Source organism: Lonchura striata, chromosome 2 (genome assembly GCF_050655825.1).
Source record: "Lonchura striata isolate lonStrDom1 chromosome 2, ASM5065582v1, whole genome shotgun sequence".
NCBI classification, from domain to species: Eukaryota; Metazoa; Chordata; class Aves; order Passeriformes; family Estrildidae; genus Lonchura; species Lonchura striata.
In genome coordinates this window covers 9,044,489-9,068,668 of record NC_140704.1, presented here as the reverse complement: position 1 = coordinate 9,068,668, position 24,180 = coordinate 9,044,489, and the positions used below count along the sequence as shown (strand labels likewise).

The 24,180-nt window shown below is 44.0% G+C and overlaps 1 protein-coding gene across 13 annotated transcripts in view; it reads right to left on the bottom strand.

The window, feature by feature from the left end:
* Positions 1 to 3,241: 3,241 nt before the first annotated feature.
* The window catches only part of DNAJB6 (DnaJ heat shock protein family (Hsp40) member B6), a 58,020-nt gene continuing 37,081 nt past the window's right edge, over positions 3,242 to 24,180 (bottom strand). For 9 of the 13 annotated variants that reach the window (XM_085572951.1, XM_021526545.3, XM_021526546.3 and 6 more), the window contains one exon: positions 10,500 to 12,946. In XM_085572951.1, the coding sequence (XP_085429077.1) occupies positions 12,633 to 12,946 (314 nt within the window). In that variant the 3' untranslated portion in view covers positions 10,500 to 12,632. Of the gene's footprint in view, positions 4,863 to 10,499; positions 22,648 to 24,180 lie in introns of those variants that run through there. The other 4 variants (XM_085572953.1, XM_021526549.3, XM_085572955.1 and 1 more) reach the window with 3 other exon arrangements.

The following is a 24,180-nucleotide window of genomic DNA, read 5'->3' as shown; positions in this document are numbered from 1 at the left end:
TTTTAAGGTAAAGGAAATTTTCCCAGCTGCAATCTCTAACACTGAAATAATGTAAAAAAAACCCCACCTGCCATAGAAGACTTCATTAAATTTCAACCACCAGCAGCCTAAAGAACAAACAAATTGCTCAGCATTGACCAAAGGATAAGCACTTCCCAAACAAGGGATGGAAAAAATGACATCTGCTGTTTCACTAGAAAGGTGCATGTGTGTGCCAATGGAAAGAGACACCGAAGAGATGCAATCAGACATCCAGCCAGCACAGTGAGGTCCCATTCCCTCCTTGAAGACATCCTAGAAAATCCGTGATCGCTTCCAGGCAGATACTGAGGTATTTCCCTGAAATCAAAGCATTCAGACTCATTATCAGCACAAGTGTTTTAATCTCCCTCTCACACTCACTTCTTACTTTTTGTGCTGGTTTTGCAGTGACATGAGGCCTTCAGGAAGAGGCAGGATCCTGCCTATCTCAAGTCTGGGATACTTGAAACTGTAGTTCAAGATATGCCAAATGACATGGTCAGTCTCTTCTTGTCATGATGAGAGCAGAACCTACCCCATGCTTGGAAATGTCATCTCACGTCAGCTCAGCCACTTTGTAAGTGCTTCACTCACTGTCAGGAGCTAACAGCTGGTGGCTAAGAGGGCACCATAACAAATCTGACACTTCCTAATACCCCACCTAATCCTTTTGGGCTAGGAGAGCTTGTGAAGAGACAAAGTGTGCTAACACAGGGCAGGTCAATCTATAAAAGCTCCAAATATGAATGTTTAGTGAGATCTGTATGTGGCTGTAAGTGCCCTCTTTTAATTCCCATCAATGGGGAGGAAAGTTGCCTTGCCTGGAGTTTTTACTGCAACAGGTAGCAATGAGAAAAGTATTGCAAAGAGTGATAAAAAGTCTCTTAAGACCAGCTTCTCCCTTGGAAAGAAGAGAATTAAATATCACTAATCATGGACAAATATGTCACCCCCATCCTCCCATCAATGTGTGAGTTACAGGGCAGCAAGGTGCTCCCTGGGCAAGGAACATGAGAGAGCCCTAAAATGTGAGCTCAGCTTGGACATAAAAGAAAACTGTATAAGATAACCAGGATCTGAAATGCAGGAAGGACTAACCTGTGCATCCAGGGAATCCTGTGCAACTAGCACACAAAACAAAAGGGAAAAAAAATGGAAGTTAATAGAATTCTTTGCAGGTAGAATAAAACAATGTCATTTGATATAGTAACAAGCTAATCCCATCACTTGATAGACACCAGTTTGGTGGCACATGGTGGGGAACATTCCTGAAGAACAAGGGGGTACAAGTCACACATTTCAGATGTGGTTGGGAAAACAGGCACCTTAGTGCTTACCTGATGATTGCTACACATTTTCTAGATATTTGACTCATCATCTTTTCAGTGTGTTACTGCAAGAAATACATACAAAGGCTTATGAAATAGTTTGACATTTGGGGAAAAGGGAAGTCTGTAAAGGCAGCCAAGCTGACAGAAGGAAACAGAGTTTTGTGTTACCTCTAGGAGCAGGATGTACAGGTCTGCAAGCTGCTCATGAAGGTGGCACCAGCACGGAGTAGGGATTGGGCAAAAAAATGAAAAATACTTTTTTATCGTTGTAACACCTACACACTCTGAGGTCATTTATTTTAGGTCAAAGTCTTGCCAAATCTTGTTTCAAAGAGTAGACTGTGCACATCTCTGTAAGGTGTGGAAAAACAACTGAATTTAAACCGTTTTCATAGTGGCAGCTTCCAAGTGAGAAGCAGGAGCATTTATCTGTCAGCCTTGTGTTTGTTTGCAATTGTGTCCCCTCTATCTCAAAACTGGGGTTTTTCCACTGTTGTCTTTTTAAGAGATACCTCTCAGTGTATCCTTCCTCTTACTCAACTGTTACCTACCCTAGTAAATTTATTTTCTCATAGGATACATTTCAGGTCTTGGAGCCTAGGTATCTGCTCCATAAAGAATCATTTTGCAATACATTTTATACATCACATCAGGCCCCCTATTTAAACTAGCTCTGTTTCTGTTCTCAGCTCTTCCATAGAAGTTTGTGGGATGGGCAGGAATCATTTCCCAACTTTCACAATATCTTTATTCACAGCCATTCTTGGGCCAGCATCATCTGTTATCAGCTGCGGTGTCTCACACCCACCTGCATTTTTTTCCTACCCTAACACATATTTAAGTACCCACATCATCAGGCAGCCTTCACCTGTGGCAGATGGATGCACTGGGATGCAGAACCATGTTCCTGCTCCTACAGACACAGCACCAGCTCCAGAATGTCCTGGAAGCAGCACAGCCACATGAACACAGTGCTACAGCCACACTACACTTGGTTCCCCTTCAGCTAAAATCCAGAAATAATTGGGCTGAGAAAGAAGGAACAAGGCTCAATGGCCATGGCCCTACATCTCTTAATTTCCAGGCAAGCTCAGACAGATTCTAGGCAGTTATGGGAGAGATAATGCCCGTGGCTCCCTCCTCTGGGGACTCTGTTTCCCAGGAGTTTCTCCCAGTGGGTGTAGGAGGCCACCTGCAAGCACAGCAGCTCCTTTCCAGTGGGGTGAGGATGCCTTTGTTGAGACAGGCTTTTCCTCACTAATTTAGAGCCTGCATGCAGGTCGCCTAATTAATGTTCTACATCAAGCCTAATACAGGGATTGAGTCAAGGAAATATTTATGTACCAAATCCCTGTCTGCTCTACCTCTTCAAGGCACATTCTTGATCTGGAGCCATTCTGTCCCATTACGTGAGGCTGCTCACAGCACAGGGACAGCCCTGGGGAGACCAGCCCTGTGCTGGTGTCACCTCTCCCTTCCTCCACCTCTGCTGCTTTCCCAAAGCATGCGCCATGTCCCCAGCAAATAATGAGCAGTAACAGCTTTAACATATTTATGGGGGACATTTCTCCTAGAATATGGAAAGCAACCCAACCAGAATGCAGTTCAATGTTGTGCATTATCCAGGATGAATATTCCTTGCATGGCAAATGTGCAAGCTCTCCTCATAGTGATGTTTCCAGCCAGAAAGAACCCTCATTTTCCAGTATCAGCCATCTGACACAGGGTCTATATTGACTTGCTCATGGATTTAACAAAAGGAATTACCTGGAATGCTTGTGGGCATTGTGTGAATGAGGACTCCCCCCCTGCGCTTACAGCCTGCACTTTAATGGAAATGAACCAGACAACTGATGCCAGTCTACAGCACAGTGCAAGAGGACAAAGTATAAAGGCAGATTTTCTTTATTTTTAAATATTAGTAACACTGCACAAAAAAAAAAGTGGTACTTAAGTGACAGAAAACCGGTACTCAGTCCTTATTTGATTTAACCGTAATTTACAGACCCTAAGAGAGTTCACAGATGGTTATTGTGTGTTATATGGTGCCTGCAGAGGGTTACATTGGGTAATTGAAGCTAAACCATTCAGATACCAGAGACACCAGAATTTGTTATATCAAACCATGCTAGAATGCAGACTTGGCTTTTCTGTTTAGCTCCTCTCTTACACCATTATGTGCATTCCTGCATCTTTGAGACGTTAGGATGAGCGAGTTTCTCCAGAAACTGTGGACTTTCAATATTGCCAGGTTTAAGGCTGTTACATCAACAACATATTGGCAAGAGGAAGACAAAAGAAACAAAACAAAACCATAAGCTGCTAACTCCTACCTGGAGGTTAAAAAAAAAGGAGACAAGAAACATGACAAGAAACATGCAGGTAAATGCTTAAGGCAACGAAGGGGCTCTGTACACACTAAAAGGTTAAGAGAAGCAATGTGGCATGCACACGAGACAAGTATGGGAAGCAAGGAAGTCATCTTGGCAGGAAATATGTATTTCTTTTAAATCTAAGACAGCTTTTCAAGCTAAAAAAAACAGTCCTACAATAAAACCAATGCAAAATGCTTTCATACATAAAGGTATAAGTTCTTTGCAGAAACAAGTTGATGAAATCTAAAACGGATGCTGAAAAAATGTTTGTTATCTAAAACCTACTCAGGAGAAACAAAGAGCAGTTTTAAAGTAGCACTTGGATCATTTGTCTCTAGGTTCTGAAAATAAACTTTTAAAATAAGGAATGATTTCACTAAATGATTCATCAGGAGTCAACTAAGCCTAAAGAAATCAGTAGGAGTGCTTACAGGAGACCATCATTACACTACATTTCTTAAAATCAGAAGATATAACTTCAAGATACAATTTAATATGAGGGAACATTTTAATAGGGACAGAACTGCCCAGCCTGGGGGAAAAAAAAAAAAAAAAAAAAAACCACAAAAACCCAACCATAAAAGTCACTTATTAATCTTGCATAAATTACCCTATAAGAGCTCGTCTCAGTCCCACTCCCAACATGAGTGAACAGGACTCTTCTTTCAACAGGCCTGATTTGATGCCAGTGACCAAACAAGGAGGCATTTGCCTTTTATATCCTACAAGACAAATAACAAACACTAGACTAGAGTTGCCTTAGTCCCAGGGAAGGAAGAGGTAAGGAATTCTGTAACGCTTTCCAATCTTCAAACACAACACACGTCTAACCACGACCTGCCTGAATTCCCTAACCTGAACGGGCAAGAAAGCCACTCCGTGAAACTAAAAGGAATAACATAGTGCAATTTTAGTACAGTTTTAAACATGAGTCACTTCCTTGGTAGCAGTGTGAACAATCAAAAAATATACACAAAAAAGAGGTGTGCTCGAAGGTAACATGAAGTTGTAGTCATTGTTTTAAAGGTATTGGCATAGCAGAGAAGTCCATTTTAGTAACTCGCTTTGGTTGACTTCTTCTTCTTCAGTTCCTCTCTCTGCTTCTGCTTCCTCCTCTTGCTGCCTTCTTTGTATCCTGAGGAAACATGGCTTGTAAAACACTTTTCACAGCATTCACAGACTTTTCTCTCTAGCAAAAGCATATGTTCTCTGAATGGTTTAAATAATATTAAAGAAAAGGTCTGGCTTCCTAATGTGTTGTTTGTTTTTTATTTTAAATTGCCATTTCCACTATATCCCCCATTCTACTATATCCCTTACATAGGATAGAAAGAAAATACTACCAATCTTTGAAGTTTTAAAAGATCTGGAGAACTTTCAAAATACTTCAAAGCCATTCAGGAAAAGCTTCAAAATTAGAGCACATGCAAAACCAGAATAATTTTCAAAAAGGAAGCAATAAATAAGACTTATGCAGCAGGAGCAATTTAAGTACTGGCATTTCCTGCTCAGGGTAGTCAGAATTACCATGATATTTGCATTTCCATTTTAAGACTAGGGAATGCCAAGAATCCTGAGTAAATGAGAAGGTGCTCAGTGTTTACCAATATATATTTTATATGCTGGTCATCAGCCTGCTCATGCTTAACTATGCACCACAGGTTATATTCGACTGCAGCCCCAATGGTGCATGAAAGCATTGAGTTCAAGCAACAATTATTTGCTACAGGTTCAGTAGGCACAAGCTTCCAGCCATGTGATCATCATTCCAATGGTTTATTACCCCCACAGGGATGTGTGTAAAACAGTTGTTGCTCATCACACCTTTTCCTCCAAACCTGCAGTAAAACCCAACTTGCTGGCACGCTTGCACGGGCAGTGAACTGTGTGAACCACCACATCCACCCAGGTGCACTCAGAAATCTAAACTGAGAGCCAGTAAACATTTCCCTCAGACAATCATTCTGTGATGTTTTGAGACAGCTGGAGGGATCTTTCAGCTCAGTGGTGCTGTCACTGGAAATCAGCACAGTCCAGTGACCAGGACCAGCACAGAGCAGAGCAGCCCTTGCGATCCAACTGAGGGGCAGGGCTGGGAGTCAGAGGAATGGCTCTGTGGAAAGGCACAGCTCTGCCTCTATGAAAAATCTCTTTTTTTTCCTCTGTCCTGTCAGCAGGCAGGCAGAGATGGCCCCAGGGAAACAGTTTCACCAGTGCACCTGGTTCTCCATCAATTTATCAACAGCAAAATTAAGATGGGAAAAGGAAGTTGTGGGAGGCTGGGGGAGAACAATGCCACGCTGTGGCTGCAGTTTGCTCCTCACCAGAGCTCCTCCCAAGCATAGTTAGAGATGTGCCCACAGCACAGCTGAAGTCCTTCAGTTTAAGCTTAAGACTTGGGGAGAACCACAAGGTAAGTCTTTTGGCTAAAACCATTTGAGACATTATCAAAAGTTTAGAGGAAATACACTCATTGTACAACGGAAAACTGTTCTAGGTTATCACTCTAGCTCCTGTGCTGTACCCACAGCATGACTTCATCTTTTGTAATTACCTGAGTCAAGAGGCAGGATATTTATTTAGAAATTCTGCCATGAGCAATCAGCCTGCACAAAGTTAGAGTGGAAACCAGTGTTCTTGTTTAAGGAAGAGAGAAACTGGCGGTGCTTAGCAGAATTGCAGATGACACTGGGTTTTCCCCTGCACTCTGTCACCCCCTGAGCTGAACTCCTGTCCCTGTTCACGGTGTGAACATCTCCTCACTAAGAACTCCATCCAGGAAGTTTTCTTCCACGTCAGCCCCTTGGTCACCAAAAATAGGATCCTTTTGCATTCAATTCACTGAGTAAGACACCCATCCCTGAAGGGCTCAAGCATCTCCCTGCTTTCTCACAGAGGTCAAGGGAGGCGGAAGAGATGTGCTGACTCCTGAGAATCAGTCATCTGGGAGGTGTTATTCAAAGGATTCCTTCCTTTACTGGAAGGAAAAACAGCATCATATCAGCTGATCAGAACTAGCTCTTGTAATAACTATGAAACAATAGCACATGTTTGGGAAAGGATCATTAAGCCCTAGCAGGTATTAGCTTCATAATTTTTTTAATTTCTCGTTCTCAAAACAGTGTCAGTGTTTCTAAAAGGTTTCCACATCCAGGCATGATAGCATTTGATGCTGTTATTTTATATCATAATACTTTTTTTTTCCCATTTTCTTCAAATGCTTGAGATTTTGAAAGCAATTCTAGCAACTGTTTCTTAAAAATACTGAGTCAATGTAAATTATGACTTGAAGTGAATGCCACATAATTTATTGTCTTATAAATGAAACAACTCAAATGTTAAAATATTACAGTATGAAGATATTTAGGCATTTGACAACATTGTCTCCTACCAGCTTCTGGTATGATAAGGCTGAAAAGTGGAAATCTTTCAAGCGTTATCACTGACACACAGAAAGAGATTGCCCAAAGCAGGAGATAACACACAAACACAGAGTATTCCTCAAGAGAAAATGGCCAGGTCCTTTCTGTTTTGAGCCTGCTGTGATAAATAATTTCACTGTCTGCCGTTTCCTTTTCTATCTCCACCTAAGAAGAAAGGATAGGTCAAACTTTGCCAGTCTGTTGCTCCAGTGATGCTGGGTGATAACAGCCAAAAACCTGATCCAAACGAGTGAAGCAGCTCCTAACATAAATAAAGATTGCACACTGAAGAAGTAACCCTTCGGTATCTATTTCACTCCAACACTTCAACCAGCGCTAATTAAAAGCATATTTAGCTGCCTTGGTTACAAGACTAGCCCCAAAGTCATGAGACAACAAAATCTGAATTAGAAAGCAGCAGCCCAATGACTGATCACTCTGCAGTGAGCCTGTGTCCTGGCGAGTTGCCAGCGTCCCAAAGTGTCCATAGAAACTTCCCTTAGTGCTGCACTTCAGCCAAACAGTGCTGGCCTTGGAGGAGGCTGTTCAGATTTGCACCCTTAGCAGCAATCTTTAGCCACCCCAAATCTAGAAATGCCTCACAGGGCAGAGAGAGAACAGGTTGCCAAGAGCTTCTCCAAGCTGTGACGTCTGGAAAACAGATTCACTCAAATGCAGATAGAAATCTCCCTAAGTTGGTATTTCTTGCTTTTGTCAGCTGCCAGGAGCAGAGATGGGTGAAGCAGGGATCCACACCATTTGGAATTACACCTGCTTTACTGCTTGGATAATTCTTGTCTAAAACAACCAGCATCAGCTAACCAACTCCTTCCACGTCATCCCCTTCTTTTCTACTTCTAGAAAAGCCACAAGGAGCACATTCAGAAGCTGTTCCAGCTTTCGTGAAGCTACTGAAGGCTGAAAACAACTTCCAGAAACACTTAGGTGCAACTGCTTCACCCATCACTCAGCAAGGACCAAAACAAACTGGGAAGCTCCTCTGCTGTGTCCCAGATTGACTTTCCTTCTGGCTTTCTACTTCCCTGCCATCTGCACCTCCCAAAGTCACGAGTTTGTTCAGTCACTGCCCGTGAAACTCATCACATTCTTGGGTGGCAACTGCAAGGGAGGTGTGCACGTCGGGCGGCCGATCCCAAGGCACAATGTCCTGGGGAAGGCACTCCTACCCAATGCATTTCTGCTATCCTGCTTTTTCCTGCCCTGCCTGACATCTGCCTGCTCTACCAGGATGCAGAGAGGCCACAGGTCTGCTCCACCTTCCTTCTGCCAGCACAGAGCAGCGTAGGAGTCAGCAGAAGGAAACAAGGTGTTCGGTCATAGCTGACAATTAACACACAGCATTGCTGCTGCTTGACCCACATCAGCGAGCAACAAAGGCCATGGCACGATTTTTACAGAAGATCTGCTAAGGTGAAGACTTTGGAGCAGCCTCCTTCCACTTTCAGAGAGAAACATTGAGGTTGGGGGTGGGAGGGATTCATATTTTCTGCTCAAGTCTCAGAGAAAATGTTCTGCAAGATCTACCAACTTTTTGCTAAGATTGTGGCCTTCCTTCAAAGCATGGAAGGAGCCATGGCCCCAGCACCCACAGAGCTTTAAAAGGGCAGTGAGGCAATTTCAAGCTGGGTTCTGTAGTGCTCTTTCTAATTTTCTGCTCCTAGAAATCTCTCTCTAGTCAAAACAATAAACTGCCATTTTAAAGGCAGCTGGCTCACTTCTGAGTTGCAGCCACCCTCAGTTATTTTAGACTGACCATACTCACATATGCCGTTGTAAAAACACATACCAGATCACAGCTTGAGTATAATTTCATGTGTGACTCAATTTGCAATTACAACTTTACACTTTCACATCCCCTCCCCTCAGCCTGAGCCACTGCCCAGCACACAGCACAACCTGACCTACTAATTCCCTGTCCTCATCCCCAGCTCCTGCCTGCTCCTCCTCCTCCTCCTGTGCCACGGAGCATCATGGAGAGGGAGCCTTTAGTCAAGACCTGGGGTGACAAAACATCCCACCCTGTCTAGGTATGCTGTTCCACTATTCAATTATCCACACTGTTAAATCCAAGGGGTGAGTTCTCCAGTTTCACTGGCCAATCTGGTGATGTAATCCCAACTTTGATCTTTTAGGGGACTGAGAAGCTTTAGCAACTTGCAGGGGCCTTCCTTCATGCTTGTTCACCATGTCATGGTCTTTACCAATTCTGCTTAGAATTGCCACAAGAACAAACCAAGCCAGATATCATCTGTTTTCCTACTGTAACACAAGCACTGAATAGATTTCCAAGGTTTTACTCCCAGGTGGCAAGCAAAAGCTTGCAAGGCTGTGCAGCCATGGAAGCCCTTCCACACACAACCCAGCTATCTTTGATGGGTAACAGGATGATTTAATACCAGCAGCCAAAATACCATGCTTGAGAGCTGCTCTGGGCTAAGCCTGGGGGCAACCAGCCAGCCTCCAAACCCACCAGCCAGCCTCCAAACCCACCAGCCAACCTTCCCAGCCCCTGCCCTATACAGGTACAGCTGTTACCCCATCCCACTTGCACAGTTACAGCAAGGGGATGTGGAGCAAAGTGAGGGCAAACTCCACCTCTGCACCTCCAGCATTCCTCATGTATTAGACTTCCACAAAAATCAGTGGCTTTGCTTTCCTTTCTATTTCCATTAAATGCCCAAAACAAAGTTTGTGATGGAATTATAAAGTAATTAGTTTGGATAACAAAGCACATCACTGTTACTAGTTAGTAAAGTGTAATTCAGGAAACTGCACATTGGTAAAAAGAACGGAGACTGAATTAAAGATGAAATGAACTACAAACAGCTCAACTTTCCAGCAGAGGAAACCATGCCAGGAAAGGATCAAGATTAGTTAAGCTACTTCTTTTAGAGTGGTTTCCTCTTCACAGGTGCCAGCAGATGAAAATGCAGCAAAAAAATGAATTATTAATGTTGTGAGTTGTAGGTTAATGCAAGCTATTTCTTTGAAAAGGAAGAGCAAACCTTGCAATATTATCTTCCAAATAATGAAATTTGTAACATTTTTTTTGTCTATTTTAACAATTAAACATTTCAATCATTCTTGTTGGATAAAGGTCAAAACTCTCAAATCCAAAGCAGTAGTTTTTAAGGGGTAGTTACCACTACCTCTGGCATTACCAGCTGCCATCCCCAGGTCTCTGCTGGCATTAGCACTTTTGACATGGCTCAGATCCCCCCAGCCAGCTGTGTATCACACTATCAGGGAGCACATCACTTGCAGTATCTGAATTCTTATTTCAAAAATTCCTTTTTGGAGCTAGAGAACTGTTTGATACATGCAGCAACTTCAGAGCACGAGAGGTGAAGTTTTATTCTAAAAGGCCATTATGAAACCGAGAACAGTTTCCAGGGCAATTTCTACTAAAACACAAAGTGCCCATGGTAGATGAAGAATTAAATTAAACTCACAATTTTTTTCTTAAATACCCACTGTGATAACTGGCAATCCTGACTAAGGAGAGGATTCATCTCACCTCTGGATATTGCCAGCATAAAGGAGTTGGCCAGCCTTTCCTCTTGGGCCCTAGAATTATGCCACTTCCAGAGGGATTCCCACCACATAGTCAAGATGAAACCTATCCCCTTCTCCTTCATTTAAATTTCCTACAGACATACAAATCAAAATTCAGTCCCATTCTTAGAGCTGGGAAAATAAAAACACTTCCCTGCAGGTGAATCATTAATGACTGAGGGTTTGCTTGAGATGCTGCAACTGGGACAACATCTAAAACTGCTGTGTGGTCCTGCTGCCAGGAACCCCACGCTGGTGGTGGCAAAAACATCTGATTCAAGGTGGAACTGCACCTGGTTTGAGGCCATTGAACTCAGCTGTTTCCCAGTGACTTGAGAGGGCTTTGGAGCAAGGCAGAAATGATGCCATTCTCTCCTGACGCCGGCCCGTGGAAGCACGGCAGTGATGGATGAGAAGCCAAGCGAGTAGAGTGGTCTCTGTAACTACAGAGCTGTGCTGGTGAAGCTGCTTGCTGGGCAAGAGGTGAACACCCATGAAGGGGAATGGCATAACTGGCCAGGACTCGTGCACACACTCCCCAGGGAAGGATTAAGACACTCACGTAGGTTTTTATGACTGACTCGACCAGTCCTTCAGCAGCCCTGTCCATCAGAGGAACAGCAGGCAAAATATTTAAAGCAACAGTAAAATCTTAGTCTTACTGCAATCAAGTTTTCACCCTGAGTTTTTTTGGCAACTCACAATCTACTGGTAGAAGAGAGCATTTTGTGATTGCACTAATACTTCTAGAAATTAATTTTAATTGCAAACTTGTGCGTCTTGGAGCATAAATAAATTCACAGCAAAAAGTCTTAAGCAATCTTTAAAATTGCTCCAAAAATTGCATGGTGCTTTTCAAACTCAGCTGCTCCTTGGAATCCATTGCAAAATATGGTGATTGCAGACACCCTAGTGTGTCCAAAGGCAGAGCCAAGGTTTTGTTTTGCCAGCCACAGACACAGGACACCAAACCTGTAGCCCTTGCGTGGGAGGCTTCAGAAAATCAGCCCAGAGGTGTCATTTAGGCCTCTGTAACTTTTTGCCTTTTTTTTGTTTTAAAAAGAAAAGTTTCAACTTGGTCATCTTTAAAAACACAAACAACAACTTATCAGGAGGACATTAATCTAAATTATTCTATTTTGTCAATGGGTCATCTATCATATCTTCAGGTCTTCCATACAAAAGACATTGTTAGGTTTAAAGGCTCATAAACACATTGGAAGTTGGTATAGCACTGGGAGTACGTGAGCACCTGGTTTGGGATACAGTGCATATTTTTCATGTGCTGTGTTTACTTTGAGAAGCCTCCTAGGCTCACACTTCCCAGCACTTAACACTACTGAGAAGGGTCCTTGCTTTGGGCATCCAAGTAGAAAAGCTTCTTTCACATATCAGAAAAACCTGTCCTCACAGTCCTAGATATATCTCACCACAGGTTCCAATTAAATCAAGTACTTATGAGGACTTCATTGTCCAAGATAGCCTCTGGACTACATTGCCAAAAAATTACAGACTGGAAATATATCAAAGGACTAATTACTTCAAAAATAACCCGGACAATTGCCACGTTGTCACATTTGCTTGAACGTTCTCAGCATCCTCTATTAGGATTTAGTTGCCTAAAACTGCAGCTTCCAGAAATAGTATCAACTTGCTGAACTTCTCCTTGGACAAGGAAGCCAAGCACAATTTAAGTAAATGAATGTGCAAAGTATTGTGATGAATTAACCTCTAAAATGCCTTCACTTTTAACAACAAAGAGCACAGGCACTTCAGCAGCACAGCAGTATTTGCCCTGGATCCTTAAATATCCCAGGGCATTAGTGAATCTAGGCTAAATGGAAGATCAGAGCTAAAGCAGGATGAAGGCAAAGAGCTGCTATTTATTATCTACCAGGGAACTAGCATTAAGTCAACACACAGCACCAACTTCTTGATTGGCTTTTTGGGTTTGGCTTTTGACTATGTGATGGGTCCTTCTCTGCACGTTTCTCACCAACATGCTTGTGCACACCTGATAAATAAATAGGGGTCTCGAAGCTGCTCAGAACCCGGCTCCTGTCCTGTTCTTCCACCTCATCACCATTGTGGTAGCAGGCAAAGCGAGGGGAGGTGCCAGGCTTGTGAGGCTTCAGCAGGCGGAGGTTGCTGGGCTGGGAGGGCAGCGCGTGTTGTCCTCTCCGTCTGCACTCCTCGGCAAAGGCTTCCTCATCTGCCTCCCCTGCAAAAAGCAACAAAGGCGAGAAAGGTCAGCTGCACCCGCAGTGCATCAGTTTAGTCTGGAAAAAAGCCCTCAGAAATGGGCTGGGTGTTAGGGGTCACAAAGCTCATGCCTTGGCTGTGGTTGGTCATGGACAGTCCTGTGTACCTGCAGATTGGGGAGTGTCAGGAGCAGAAAGCTCCATCAGTGGTCGGTCACTGCACCCAAAAAAGTCCACTAGATATGACGACTCAGGTGCCACTGTACCCTTTTCCCCAAAAGGCAGGGTGAGGGAGCTGAGCACATGGCCCTGGACAGGATTTCTGTCCTGTGCAGAGCATGTGGTCAAATCCCACATCATCTGGACTGTCCTGCTCAAGGAAAAGATAAAGGGAAAGGAGAGATAAATACACAAGCTGGCTACAGGGGTGATGGGACAAGCATTAAGCCAGCATGGGTTCAGAGGGGCCAGATGTTTGACATCACAGCTGGAAGGATGACAGAGATGTGTGATGGAACACCTGAAGACAAGAAAACATGTTGGAGTTGTGAGAGGTATACGCAGCCCAGAGGCAAGGCAGGCACACACAGCACAGGCCAATGCACACAATGGAAATAAAACCCAATGTTTGCAAAAACTGGTATGAAAGATGAGATACTCCTGTCATACTCATGCTGTTTTACAGATGACACTTCCCTTTGCTGCAGAAACTGCAACAGTACCACTGCTGCAAAGCAGAGAAATCAGCTACCATAACACACACAAAACTCAGGAAAACCACACATTGGAAAACAAACAGATGCCAAAAAGTCAACAAAAGATGTTCAACAGGGAAAATAAGGGGGGCAGGAGGGAAGACTTGGAACAAAGGTGTGTACCAGATTCATCTCTTAAAGGCTTTTTAAAGTTTCGTTAGTTCAATTACTTAAGTACTGCTAATAGAGCTGATGAAATATGGCATCATTTTATTTTCATCAAAAGTGGTGTGTCATATTCTGCAAGTTTTTCCTGGGATGTGCCCGGCATCAGCTGCTCAGGGAGGGGTGTGTGCTCTCAGCTAATGCTCTTAGTTCATGGCTGGAAAATGCTTTGAAGATGAAAAAGGTACCACGTACGCAAGACAGGACAGAGCAGGAATCCCCACTTTGTGTGTGCCCCACATCACCACTTCCAAACACAACGGGCTGCTTTGTCTTTACCTTGTAATTGTACACAGGGAAATGCTTCTGAGGGCATGAGGAAAAGGAGGCAAGGTGTGTTTAGAAAGTCATTCCACAGCACAGTGAGGCACCGAGGCCCGCGGCAGAGGAGGATCCTGAGCACCCCACGGGCTGTGCTCAGGTGTCAGCAGAGGATGCTCCTTCCCGAGGAGCCCATCCCCACCTCAATGCTCCTGGAGTCCCCCACACTTGCAAAGGAACAAGCAGACACCACAGAAACTCGAGTGATGGCAAGACAAGGATTTCTGCATTTAGCCTCTGCCTGCCTGCATCACGCCAGGTAAAACCCTGGGTGGATGGTTCTCCTTGCAGAAGGAGAGGGCTGCCAGGATGGCACCAGGGCTTCAGCTACGAGAGGCAGGGGGGAAGGAAAAGCTCAGGAAAGGCCAGATGCAGAACTGCCATCATTACTCATAAGAAGCTACAGGATTTTACACACCATACAAACAGCACTGAAGAAGGTATCAGGCTGATGTTACCTATGAAGGGAAGCCTATAAAATGCCAAGACTAAGGGAAAAAAAGTACATGGAACCTGTTTGTATCAGCTGCACATACAAAAACTAGTCAAGAAGGTTCACTTCCTAACAAATTACAGTGTGTCACAAATAGGAGATCCCTCCTCTCCCATGGAAACACAAATTGCATGGATTTCTTTTTCATGTGCAAAGTCTTGCTTAATGTACATCTAAAATTTATATTTGCAAATAGATGCAGGAATGGAAAACATGCTGAGGCAATCCTTGAGGCTCTAGGTGTGTTTGCATTACAGAGACATCCCAACCAGGCACACTCACACAGCTCCTCAGTACTGGGCTCAGGAAACCAGCCCACCTTTGCAATCACAGAACACTCCAGCTGGAAGGAGCCTTTAAAGCTCGTCTGATCCAACCCTCCTGTAATAAACAGGGACATCTTCCCTGATCAGGGTGTCTCAGGGCCCCATCCAACCTGACCTTGAATGTTCCCAGGGATGAGACACCTACCAACTCCCTGGGTAACCTGTGCTGGCATTTCATGACCCTCACTGTAAACATTTCATCACTGTATCTAAGTCAAGCCTCCTTCAGTTTAAAATCATTACCCCTTGTCCTGTCACTACAGGCCCTACTAAAAGGTCTGTCTCCATCTTTCGTATAAGCTCTCTTAAAGAATTTGAGAGGATTAAATCCATCACCTAACAGAGTCCTTCACTCTTCCATATCCCCAAAGCAAAGGCAAATTTTAGTTCAACAAGTAGACTCAAAAAAATTGCTCAAACTTTTTCCCCCTTATGAGTTATGGGAGAGCAGGATGGCACCAGAAATTAGTTAAATGGTGTAACATCACGTCAGCTGTGATTTAAATACTGAATCTACTGCAGTGCTATGCATGGCATGAGCTGTCAGATCTTCCTCTGATCATCCACCTTTAGCACACCTGGCACAGCAAAGCTAAAGTGTGATTTGCATCAACTATTCTCTCCTGTTCTACGTATTTGAAACATTAGAGCCAGACTGTACCACTGCAAATAGAAAACTTGAATAGAATTTACTCTGGGAGAAGTCAGCCACAAAGGACATCACCACCAAAAAGTGCTTAAATTCTGCTAGAGCTTTGTCAGCAGTGATGTTTATCCTGGAAATGGCTTTTAGGAAGACAGCAGGTATTGGGGATGGGGGCTGGGTGGGAATGCCCAAGTTCTGAGCAGGAATATCCACCCAGGGAGCACCTTCCAGGAATGCTCAGGGTTTAAACAGCCCTCAGTTCCCCCAGCATCTCCTTTTTGCTGTTCTCTGTGCCTCCACACCCACGTGAGAGCTGGGCAGCCGTGCCGTGACCCAAGCAGGGACTGACCCAGGTTAAAAATAACTCTTTTTGCCAGCTTATTTTTAACCTGGCCCAGAGCCTGCAGCCAGCTCATCGTGCAGCCGCCCCAGCTGGGGCAGGGAAGGGGGAAATTGTTGAGGACAGCTGGAATCAGCATCCAGCTTACGGTGTTAAGCAAAAGATCTTATTCTACTGATGCAAATAATCATTAAGAACCTAGCAGTTATTTCACTTGCAAAACCAGTTTTGAGAAGTTACATTTCTACGGGTCAGTTCCGAAAATTACAGATTTGGCGCTACCAGTAACATTTAAAAACAATGATTAAGATTTGGGTTTGTGCTGCAGCAGGCTCTCCGAAATGAACAGGAGCTTCCAGGGAAGAAAAAACCAAACAGGAGCTGCAGCATCCTAAAAAGCTGTGTTCAAAGCTGCCTTCTGCTGCACGGGAGAAGGGCCGGGAAAGAACCCGTGGCAGCAAGGAGGAGGCGATGGGAATGCCGGAGCCAGCAGAGGGCAATGTCTGCTGTCGCGGTGTCGCAGCGGGACATCCCGAGCACAGGACTGAAAACAGCGGCAGGGATTTCCAGGTGAGCTGGGACAGGTAAGTCTCGGAGCGCTTCACGCCAAAGCACCCCCGCACGGGTTACCACTATTATCGAAGTACGTTTAAGTAATATCCATGTATGTCCCGGAATTGAACTGAAATCCTAGCAGGAATCAGCAGTAATTAATGGCCAGGCAGTAATGACAGAACTGTGGCGAACAAACCAGGGTAAACATCCTGAGGAGACGGAGCTGCTGATTTGCATTCACTGCTCGCTTCCCGCACGGCAGCCCTGCTGCTGCCCGCTGTGTTCTGACACACCTCACCACAGAAATGCACCTCGAATCGGGGTTTTCCCTGTATTAGGAAATAAAAAGCAGGTGCACCAGTTTGCTGGGTCCAAAGGAACACTTCCCTGAGGCCACAAGCACCTGGTCCCTCAGCAGCATCAGGAGATGCAGCTGGCGAGGGGCATCGGGCTGTGCGTAAGGACACAAGAGCTCCGGGCGAAGCTGCTGCCCCCAGGCATTCACAGTGGGCTTGCGGGAAGCCTCCTCCATTCAAATCTGCCTTGAAGGATGCCTGCGAAGTGTCTTTCTAATACTTCAAGACTCTAAAGTTAAGTGGCGGTGTAAACTCAGAGCAAGGCATCATCAACTCAGAGCAAGGCATCCTATTGCTGCTTCAGACAGCCTGAGGTTCACCTGAGCTGTTCCTCATGCATGCTGACATCGCAGAGTGCAGAAAGCTGGGGAGGGGGAACTTTTCTTGAACTTTTTCCCCCCTCCTATTACAAGGGTTTGGAATTTACACTGTGCTTACAGAGGATGCTGGAGTTTCTGATCACTCAACTACATCCACTGCTGCTGTGCAGAGCTGAACCGCAATGGAAGGAGCAACCAAAAGTGAAAGAAAAAAGATCCCCATTTAAACACATTTCTCTGAAGTCGATTGCACTGTGATCTTTGCAACGTGTTGATAAGATTTTTCTACCAATTAACTTTTTCATTGTTAATACCAGCAACTCTGGTATTAATATTTACCTTAGCAGAAGCTACCAGGGTTCTTCCTAGACTGAAGTCCACCAGTTGCTGGGAAATCTTAGGCTTTACAGCAACCAGTTCAATCTGAGAACTCATCTAACAGATCTGTCTACAGGCCTGGATTACCCTGGGCTGAAAAAAATCCTGGAGATAACTGGATCTTTTGTTTCTTCTCAGGAAAGCTTCATATCTAATGTATAATAGCACAGAAAAGACAGCAGGAGGCCAGGTGACTCTACTAAAACACAGAAATTGTCTAATTTAGGAGACCACACCTTGAAAGTTGTTATCATAAAGTTGCCAAATCATCAGTTTTCTTAATTCCTGTTGGAAATGATGGATGCTCATTACAGAACACCCAGCACAGGGTATTTTCCAAAACCACGTGAACACACACACCCCTCACCTCTCCTGAAACTGTAGACAACATGCTCAGCCAAGAAAATACTCCCTCACCATTACTAGAGGCTATGTTGAGCAAGTTCTTCTGATTAATTGTTCTTAAACTTGTTTCTAAATGCCAGGAAACACTAACACTGTGACGCTTAGCAGGAGTTATAAAACCCTCTTTTCAGCCTGTGCTCTCCTGGGTTTGTCAGACTCGACAGAAACCAAAATTTGCATCGAGCCCTCTTTGGAAAACATCTCTGAGTTTGACAGTGACAGTCCTTAAAAATCTCTCTCTTGCTATTTGATGTGATGCTTACAAGAAAAAGCAGCCATTTTAAAATCCTCTGATTAAAAAGATGCACAGAGTTTTGAAAGCTGAAAGAGCTGAAATCACTCAGAAACTATCCAGGGAATGCTGGAGCAGCTGTCCCATCTGCACCATCGCTTTTGTAAACTGTAGAGGGAGTTTATTTCAACAGTGACGTTTATCAGCCAAAGCACAGGACAAACAACGAGGTTTTGAGTCAGCTCACAACAGATCAGTGTCTTTCACCAATTATTGGCAATTATTTTGCTTCCAGAGCAAATGCACTCAGTGTTACAGAGAACACAAGGTGATTCAAGTTTCCTGATGTCTGAGACTCCTGACCTGCAGAATTCAAGGAAATATTTATTCACAGTGGTGCCTGGAGTGCTCAGCTGGGTAGAAACTGAAGATGCCAGAAGCTCCCAATCCATGCCCTGCAGAAACCTGCTCTCAGTGTCCCACCCCTCCTCTCCCTGTCTCACATCCTGCACTGGCTCTGACAGCTCAGCTCTCTCGGCACTGATGGCACTGCACTTGGATGTGGGTCATGTCTCCCTGCTTCAACCCAAAAACTCATATTAAGTTTATAATTAGGGGATTTGGGCTGGCCTTTCCCAAGCCAGGACCAGCACTACTATCTCACCTGCCATGCAAGCCAGGCATTTTCTGCAAGGGGGGAACAAAAATCTAGAAGTGGCAGGAGATGGCAGGGGAGGTAGTGGCAAAGTCCTGGGAAGTGATGGAAAAACAAGGGTGTGGGATTTGGGAAAAGGGACAGGCTGATGGAGTGCTATTTCTGTGCTGGGAGAGGCTTGGCTGCAGCACCTCCAGTGTCCGGGAAAGGGCAGGGCTCAATGCTTTCTGCTCCATGCTCACAGCAACCCTCTGCTCTTCTGGCTTTAAAAGCTGGCAATGGACTTGCTCCTTTATTTTTGCCCTCGTATTCATCAGCTCCAGTGCCAGCTCACACTGTTCCTGCCCAGCAGTACTCCTGTGGCACAGACCAGAGCAGGGAAAGCCCCTGCTGGGTTCACTCACCCACCCTGCCCTGCAGCAGCTCCCTTGGAAAGTTCAAACTTTTGATTTTTCTTTTTTTTTAGGTTGGATTTACCTACCACCCCCATCCACACCCAAGAACCCCATTATATCTTGCATTCAGCTCAGCATGTACCAACACGAATCCTGCATTCCCAGCACATCACAACCTACTCAAGGCACATTTCACCACAGAGATTCCCCAGTCTGCAACAAACTGGTAAAATAAAGTGAGTTTTCAGCATACACCAACAATGGTGCTGCTTTGAAAGGAAATGTGATCATGCTGTTCCCCATAGTGGCTATCAGGGATCAATGGCTACAGCCACTCCTGTTGGACCAGGTCGAGCTCTGGAGCCTGGCTTAAAGGGAGGGAGCTGCTGGGAGAGCCTGGAGTTACCTCCTCCCTGCCAAAACTTCCTCATCAGAACCTTTTAAAGCCCAATGAATTGGTCCTACATTGTTTCTGATGCAAGAGAGAAGGCACAGGCTGGGCACACCCAGGTTTCTGCAGCTATTTTCTTCTGTTAAAGCACACCAGGGCATGTGTGGATAATGCCAGTTGCTCTCATCTTAAAGATCTGGGATGTTGGAAATGCAAATGGCAGGAGGTAAGATGAATCCTCACATTTCCAGCAAGCAGAGAGATGACCCAATTTGCATGCTCAAAGGGAATTTTATTAATTTTAAAAGACTTTATCAAGCAGGGGACTTTTATTCATTTCTGCATGAATTTTGAAAGGAAGCAAAGAATGAGGAGTAAGCTTCACAGCTTGACATATATAAATACAAATTAGCAAGATTTCAAGCTTGACCAAGTGAACCTGATTTTTAAACAGCAATCATGATTACTTAAAGTATTATATTTTCTACACTCTTCAGGGTCATGTCAGAGGTCTACCCCAGTTTCCTGCAAGTGTCATTGCACAGTACTACACTGAAGTGACCAGACCCCTTTAACAACCTGTACTAGGGGCTTCTACTCTTAACTCATGGCTGAGATGGAGCTCAGAACACTGCACCTCTCTCTGTCTCTTACATGGTTACTCTTCCTCCAGAAATTGTATCGCTGACATCAAATTATTTGATTTGGTTTGATACTTACAAGGGCAGATAATAGGACATGGGGGAATGGCTTTAAACCTGAAAGGGGGCAGGTTTAAATTAGATATTTGGAAGAAATCTTTACTGAGGGGATGGTGAGGCCCTAGCACAGGTTGCCCAGAGAAGCTGTGGATGCCCCATCCCTGGAAGTGATCAAGGCCAGGATGGACAGGGCTCTGAGCAGCCTGGTCTAGTGGAAGGTGTCCCTGACCATGGCAGGGGATCAGAACTGGCTGAACTTTAAGATCCCTTCCAACTCAAATTGTCCTGAAACAAACAGGGTTTTTTCATATCAGCTATATTTTGACCTCAGACAGAAATCCCCATGGGTTTCATCTCTATCATAAGGAAGCCTCACAGCCCAAGTTTCACTTTGAAATTGTATTTGAAGTGCAAACCAAAATCCCACTGAGGAAAAAAAAAAAAAAAAAGATGAGAAAAAAAGGAACCATCACATATAGTGAAACTTAATACTCATTACTAGAGGAAAACAAAGAAATAAAAATTCCACAGTGCAACTACATGCAGCCCTGCCAGGTCCTCTATCATGTACCTAGACAAGAGGTTCCTCCCACCAGTATTTCCTCTGCCCCTGTGCCCAAGCAGAGCCCTGTGGACCTTCCCATCTCTCACACTTGTTCTCCAGGACCTCCCAGTTCCAGATGAAACAGCTCCTTCACCACCCTCAAAGACAAAATTCGCTTCTTGTCTTCCCCTTCTAGGAGTTTCCACCACCAGGTCAAGCAAAATTGGCTTCTAATTAAAAAGCTCTTCAAACAGCAAAAGCAGAGGAAAAGTGCTCTTCTACTTTTGCAACAGATCTTTATAACTCTTAAAAACTAATGAAGTATCAAGACGTCATCTTATATTCCCATTAGTGGCCCTCACTAAAGGAGCAACTTCAGAACAGTTCTGAGCAAGCCCTAATTTGCAGATTGTACAGATGTTACATATTTTTCCATTGATTATGAGCTTTAAACCAGTCTTCAAAACCTTAATGCACACCAACCCCAGATTACCGTAAAAGAAAAAAAGATCCATGAAGAAAAATCCATGCAGTTAAATTTAAAAAGAAAAGAATCTCATGAGTGACTTCAGAAAAATGTGATGAATGACTTCCCCAGCTGTTTTGTCAACACTTCCATAGTAATTTGGCAAAAGCACAAAATCACTAAGTTTATACTTTCATCAAATGGCTATTAGTGCTGTTGAAATATCACAGACACGAGACAGTAAGTGCAAGCTCCACGTTTCATATTGCACTGTCCACAGTCAGTTTGCAAGGCCTCATCTTTTCAGGTTAATAATTTGAAAAATATTCTCCCTTCTACTCTGAGGCTTAAATATGACACAACGGCTCTGACACTAAGGGTTCCATGTATTAAATACAAGAAAAAGAAGAGATACCTGCTCTCTATAATTATACCCCCTCAACATGCAATTTATTCCTCATCCATCTATCCCTGTAATATGAGGACTACAGCAAGCAAAGCCCATCTGCAGTGTGAGCACACATCCCTGATTTACAGAGCTCCAGAGACCATCATCTTTTAAATAACCCTGAAAGCATCACATGCTCACAGTAACAGCACATCTTTCTGAGGCTCAGTAGGTTTCAAAGTATTTCATGAACCTTCATCACAAAACCCAGTTCCCAATGACAGGCACACTAAGTTGTTAGCTGCTGTTCCATAGCCTGAATTTAAAAAAAAATAGTGTTTCAAGTTGACATTCAATGGTATTTTTGACTTAATACTATATTTAATTGTGAAACCTGTACAATTTGCCTTAGAGGAGACATGACTCCCAACCCTGCACCAACTTTTGTTGTTTGGCATCTCCAATCCATCTCAAAGTTTCCAAACATTCTTCCTTTCCCACCCATAGTCAAGATCTATGCCTTAAAACCCACCACAATTTAGAAAAACAACTAATTTTTCAAATCCTGCCAATAACAAAATGTTTAAAATGCAAATGTATGCACACATATATACACACATATATACATGCAGGTATTTAAACAGACAAAAATTAATTGTTCCATGTATGCTTCTAAAACTGAACTTGTGACGCAAACAAGCAATAAAGAGAGCACAGAAATGAAGATTTTTCTCAACTGAAAAAACCCCAAACACCAAACCAGGAACACGACTACCACCCAACACTAACAATACTTACAATTCTCTTTTGTGCCTGGAAACAGTATCATCAGTTTATACGCTCCTTCTGCAGAGATCCAGTGGGAGCAGGCAAGATTTTACCAAGAGAGCTTTGTGAGTTTTGGAAAGAGAAGGAGAGGTTGAAGAGTGACATTAGTGCCTCCTGGAATTTCCCAGGAATGCCATGTACTTCCCAGGAAGGCCACCTATCTCCCAGGAATGTCACCCCAGCGTTGCCCAAGCCCAGAGTGAGGGCTGCTCCCATCCTGTGTGGCTGCAGTGGCACCATCCCACCTTCTCCTCTTCTCACACACCTTGAGATCCGTGGGATGAAGCACCAAGGACAGGAACAACCACAATCTCTGGGGCAAAGCAAAAGAAGGGGGGACCAGTATTTAAGAACTTTCCATAAAGGCAGAGAAGCTGGAGCGCTCCACGTCCCAGAAGGATGGAATGCACACTGGAGTGCCCACTTGGTGAAGTGGATGTACCATGAACATGTGCCCTCATCTCCTGTAATTCTGTAATGGCAGTGAAAACTTTACGAAGGAATGCTTAAGCGACTATTTGTCAGTGGGCTCAGTATATAATGGTAAAAATATTTGAAAAATTATAAAAACAAGTATCAAAACTGCTGCGGTTTGAGCTATGTAACTACAATTCTGTAGCAGCTCAAAGTGCAGCATCCAACAGAGCTACTCCACCTCCTCCTTGAGCTCAGAATCTTCTCACAAACATTTGTCAAAAGTTTTACTGAGTGTGAAGGTGTCAAACTTAATTTACACAAAAGCATTTCTCCTCAGCCTGGTGAACCAGCGTGGCTCCCTTTGCAGGGCTGGAAATGTCCTGCAGTCAGCACTGTGACAGAGAAAGCAAAGCTGCAACAAATGCACAACAGGTAAGGCTGATGTTCACCTACATTTGTTATCATGCAAGTCAGTTTCTGACAGAAATAGTCCCAGATTTTGCATGTTTGAGAACATTTTGTCGCTTTCCAATTAAAATTCTGACCTTGCTTGAACTGCTGGTATTGGATACAGCCTGGTATTTCTACCGAAACAATCTCCATTTACAGTAATATTTAAAAATACTAAATAAAAGAATCATGAACTGTTTTTCTAAGGAGAAAGTTGCTTAGACAAGACTGAATAATGGACTGGGAACAGAATTGGAGCCAAAAGGGCAGCAAAATTGCCTTCCAGGAGATGGAATCTGTTTGCAAAAGCCTTCAAAGCACTGATTTCAACTGAGAAGATAAATCAATAAATAAAACCACACTGTTGTAACAGCAATAAATAGACACTGATGACAGTTCAGTTAGGACCTGAGTGTCCACCTCTCCCCCATTTTCAACTGAAAATCTGGAGGACCTATATTTTAAAAGATTAGCCAGAATTGTCATGAAAATAGAAAACCCAAGAGGCTTTGACCTCTGTTAACAATCTATCAGCCAACTTACATGAGAGCTGCACTCCAAGTTGCCAGCTTGGCTCTGTGCCACTTACAGGCCCAAACCCAAGAGCAGAGACACTGACAATTTGGGTAATTTTGCCACCACACCCAGAAAACACAACAGCGAGCTGAATCTAGAGCGCAGCATGAACCAAGGGCTGGCTTCTGGTTTCAGGAGGAGCTGGGAGACA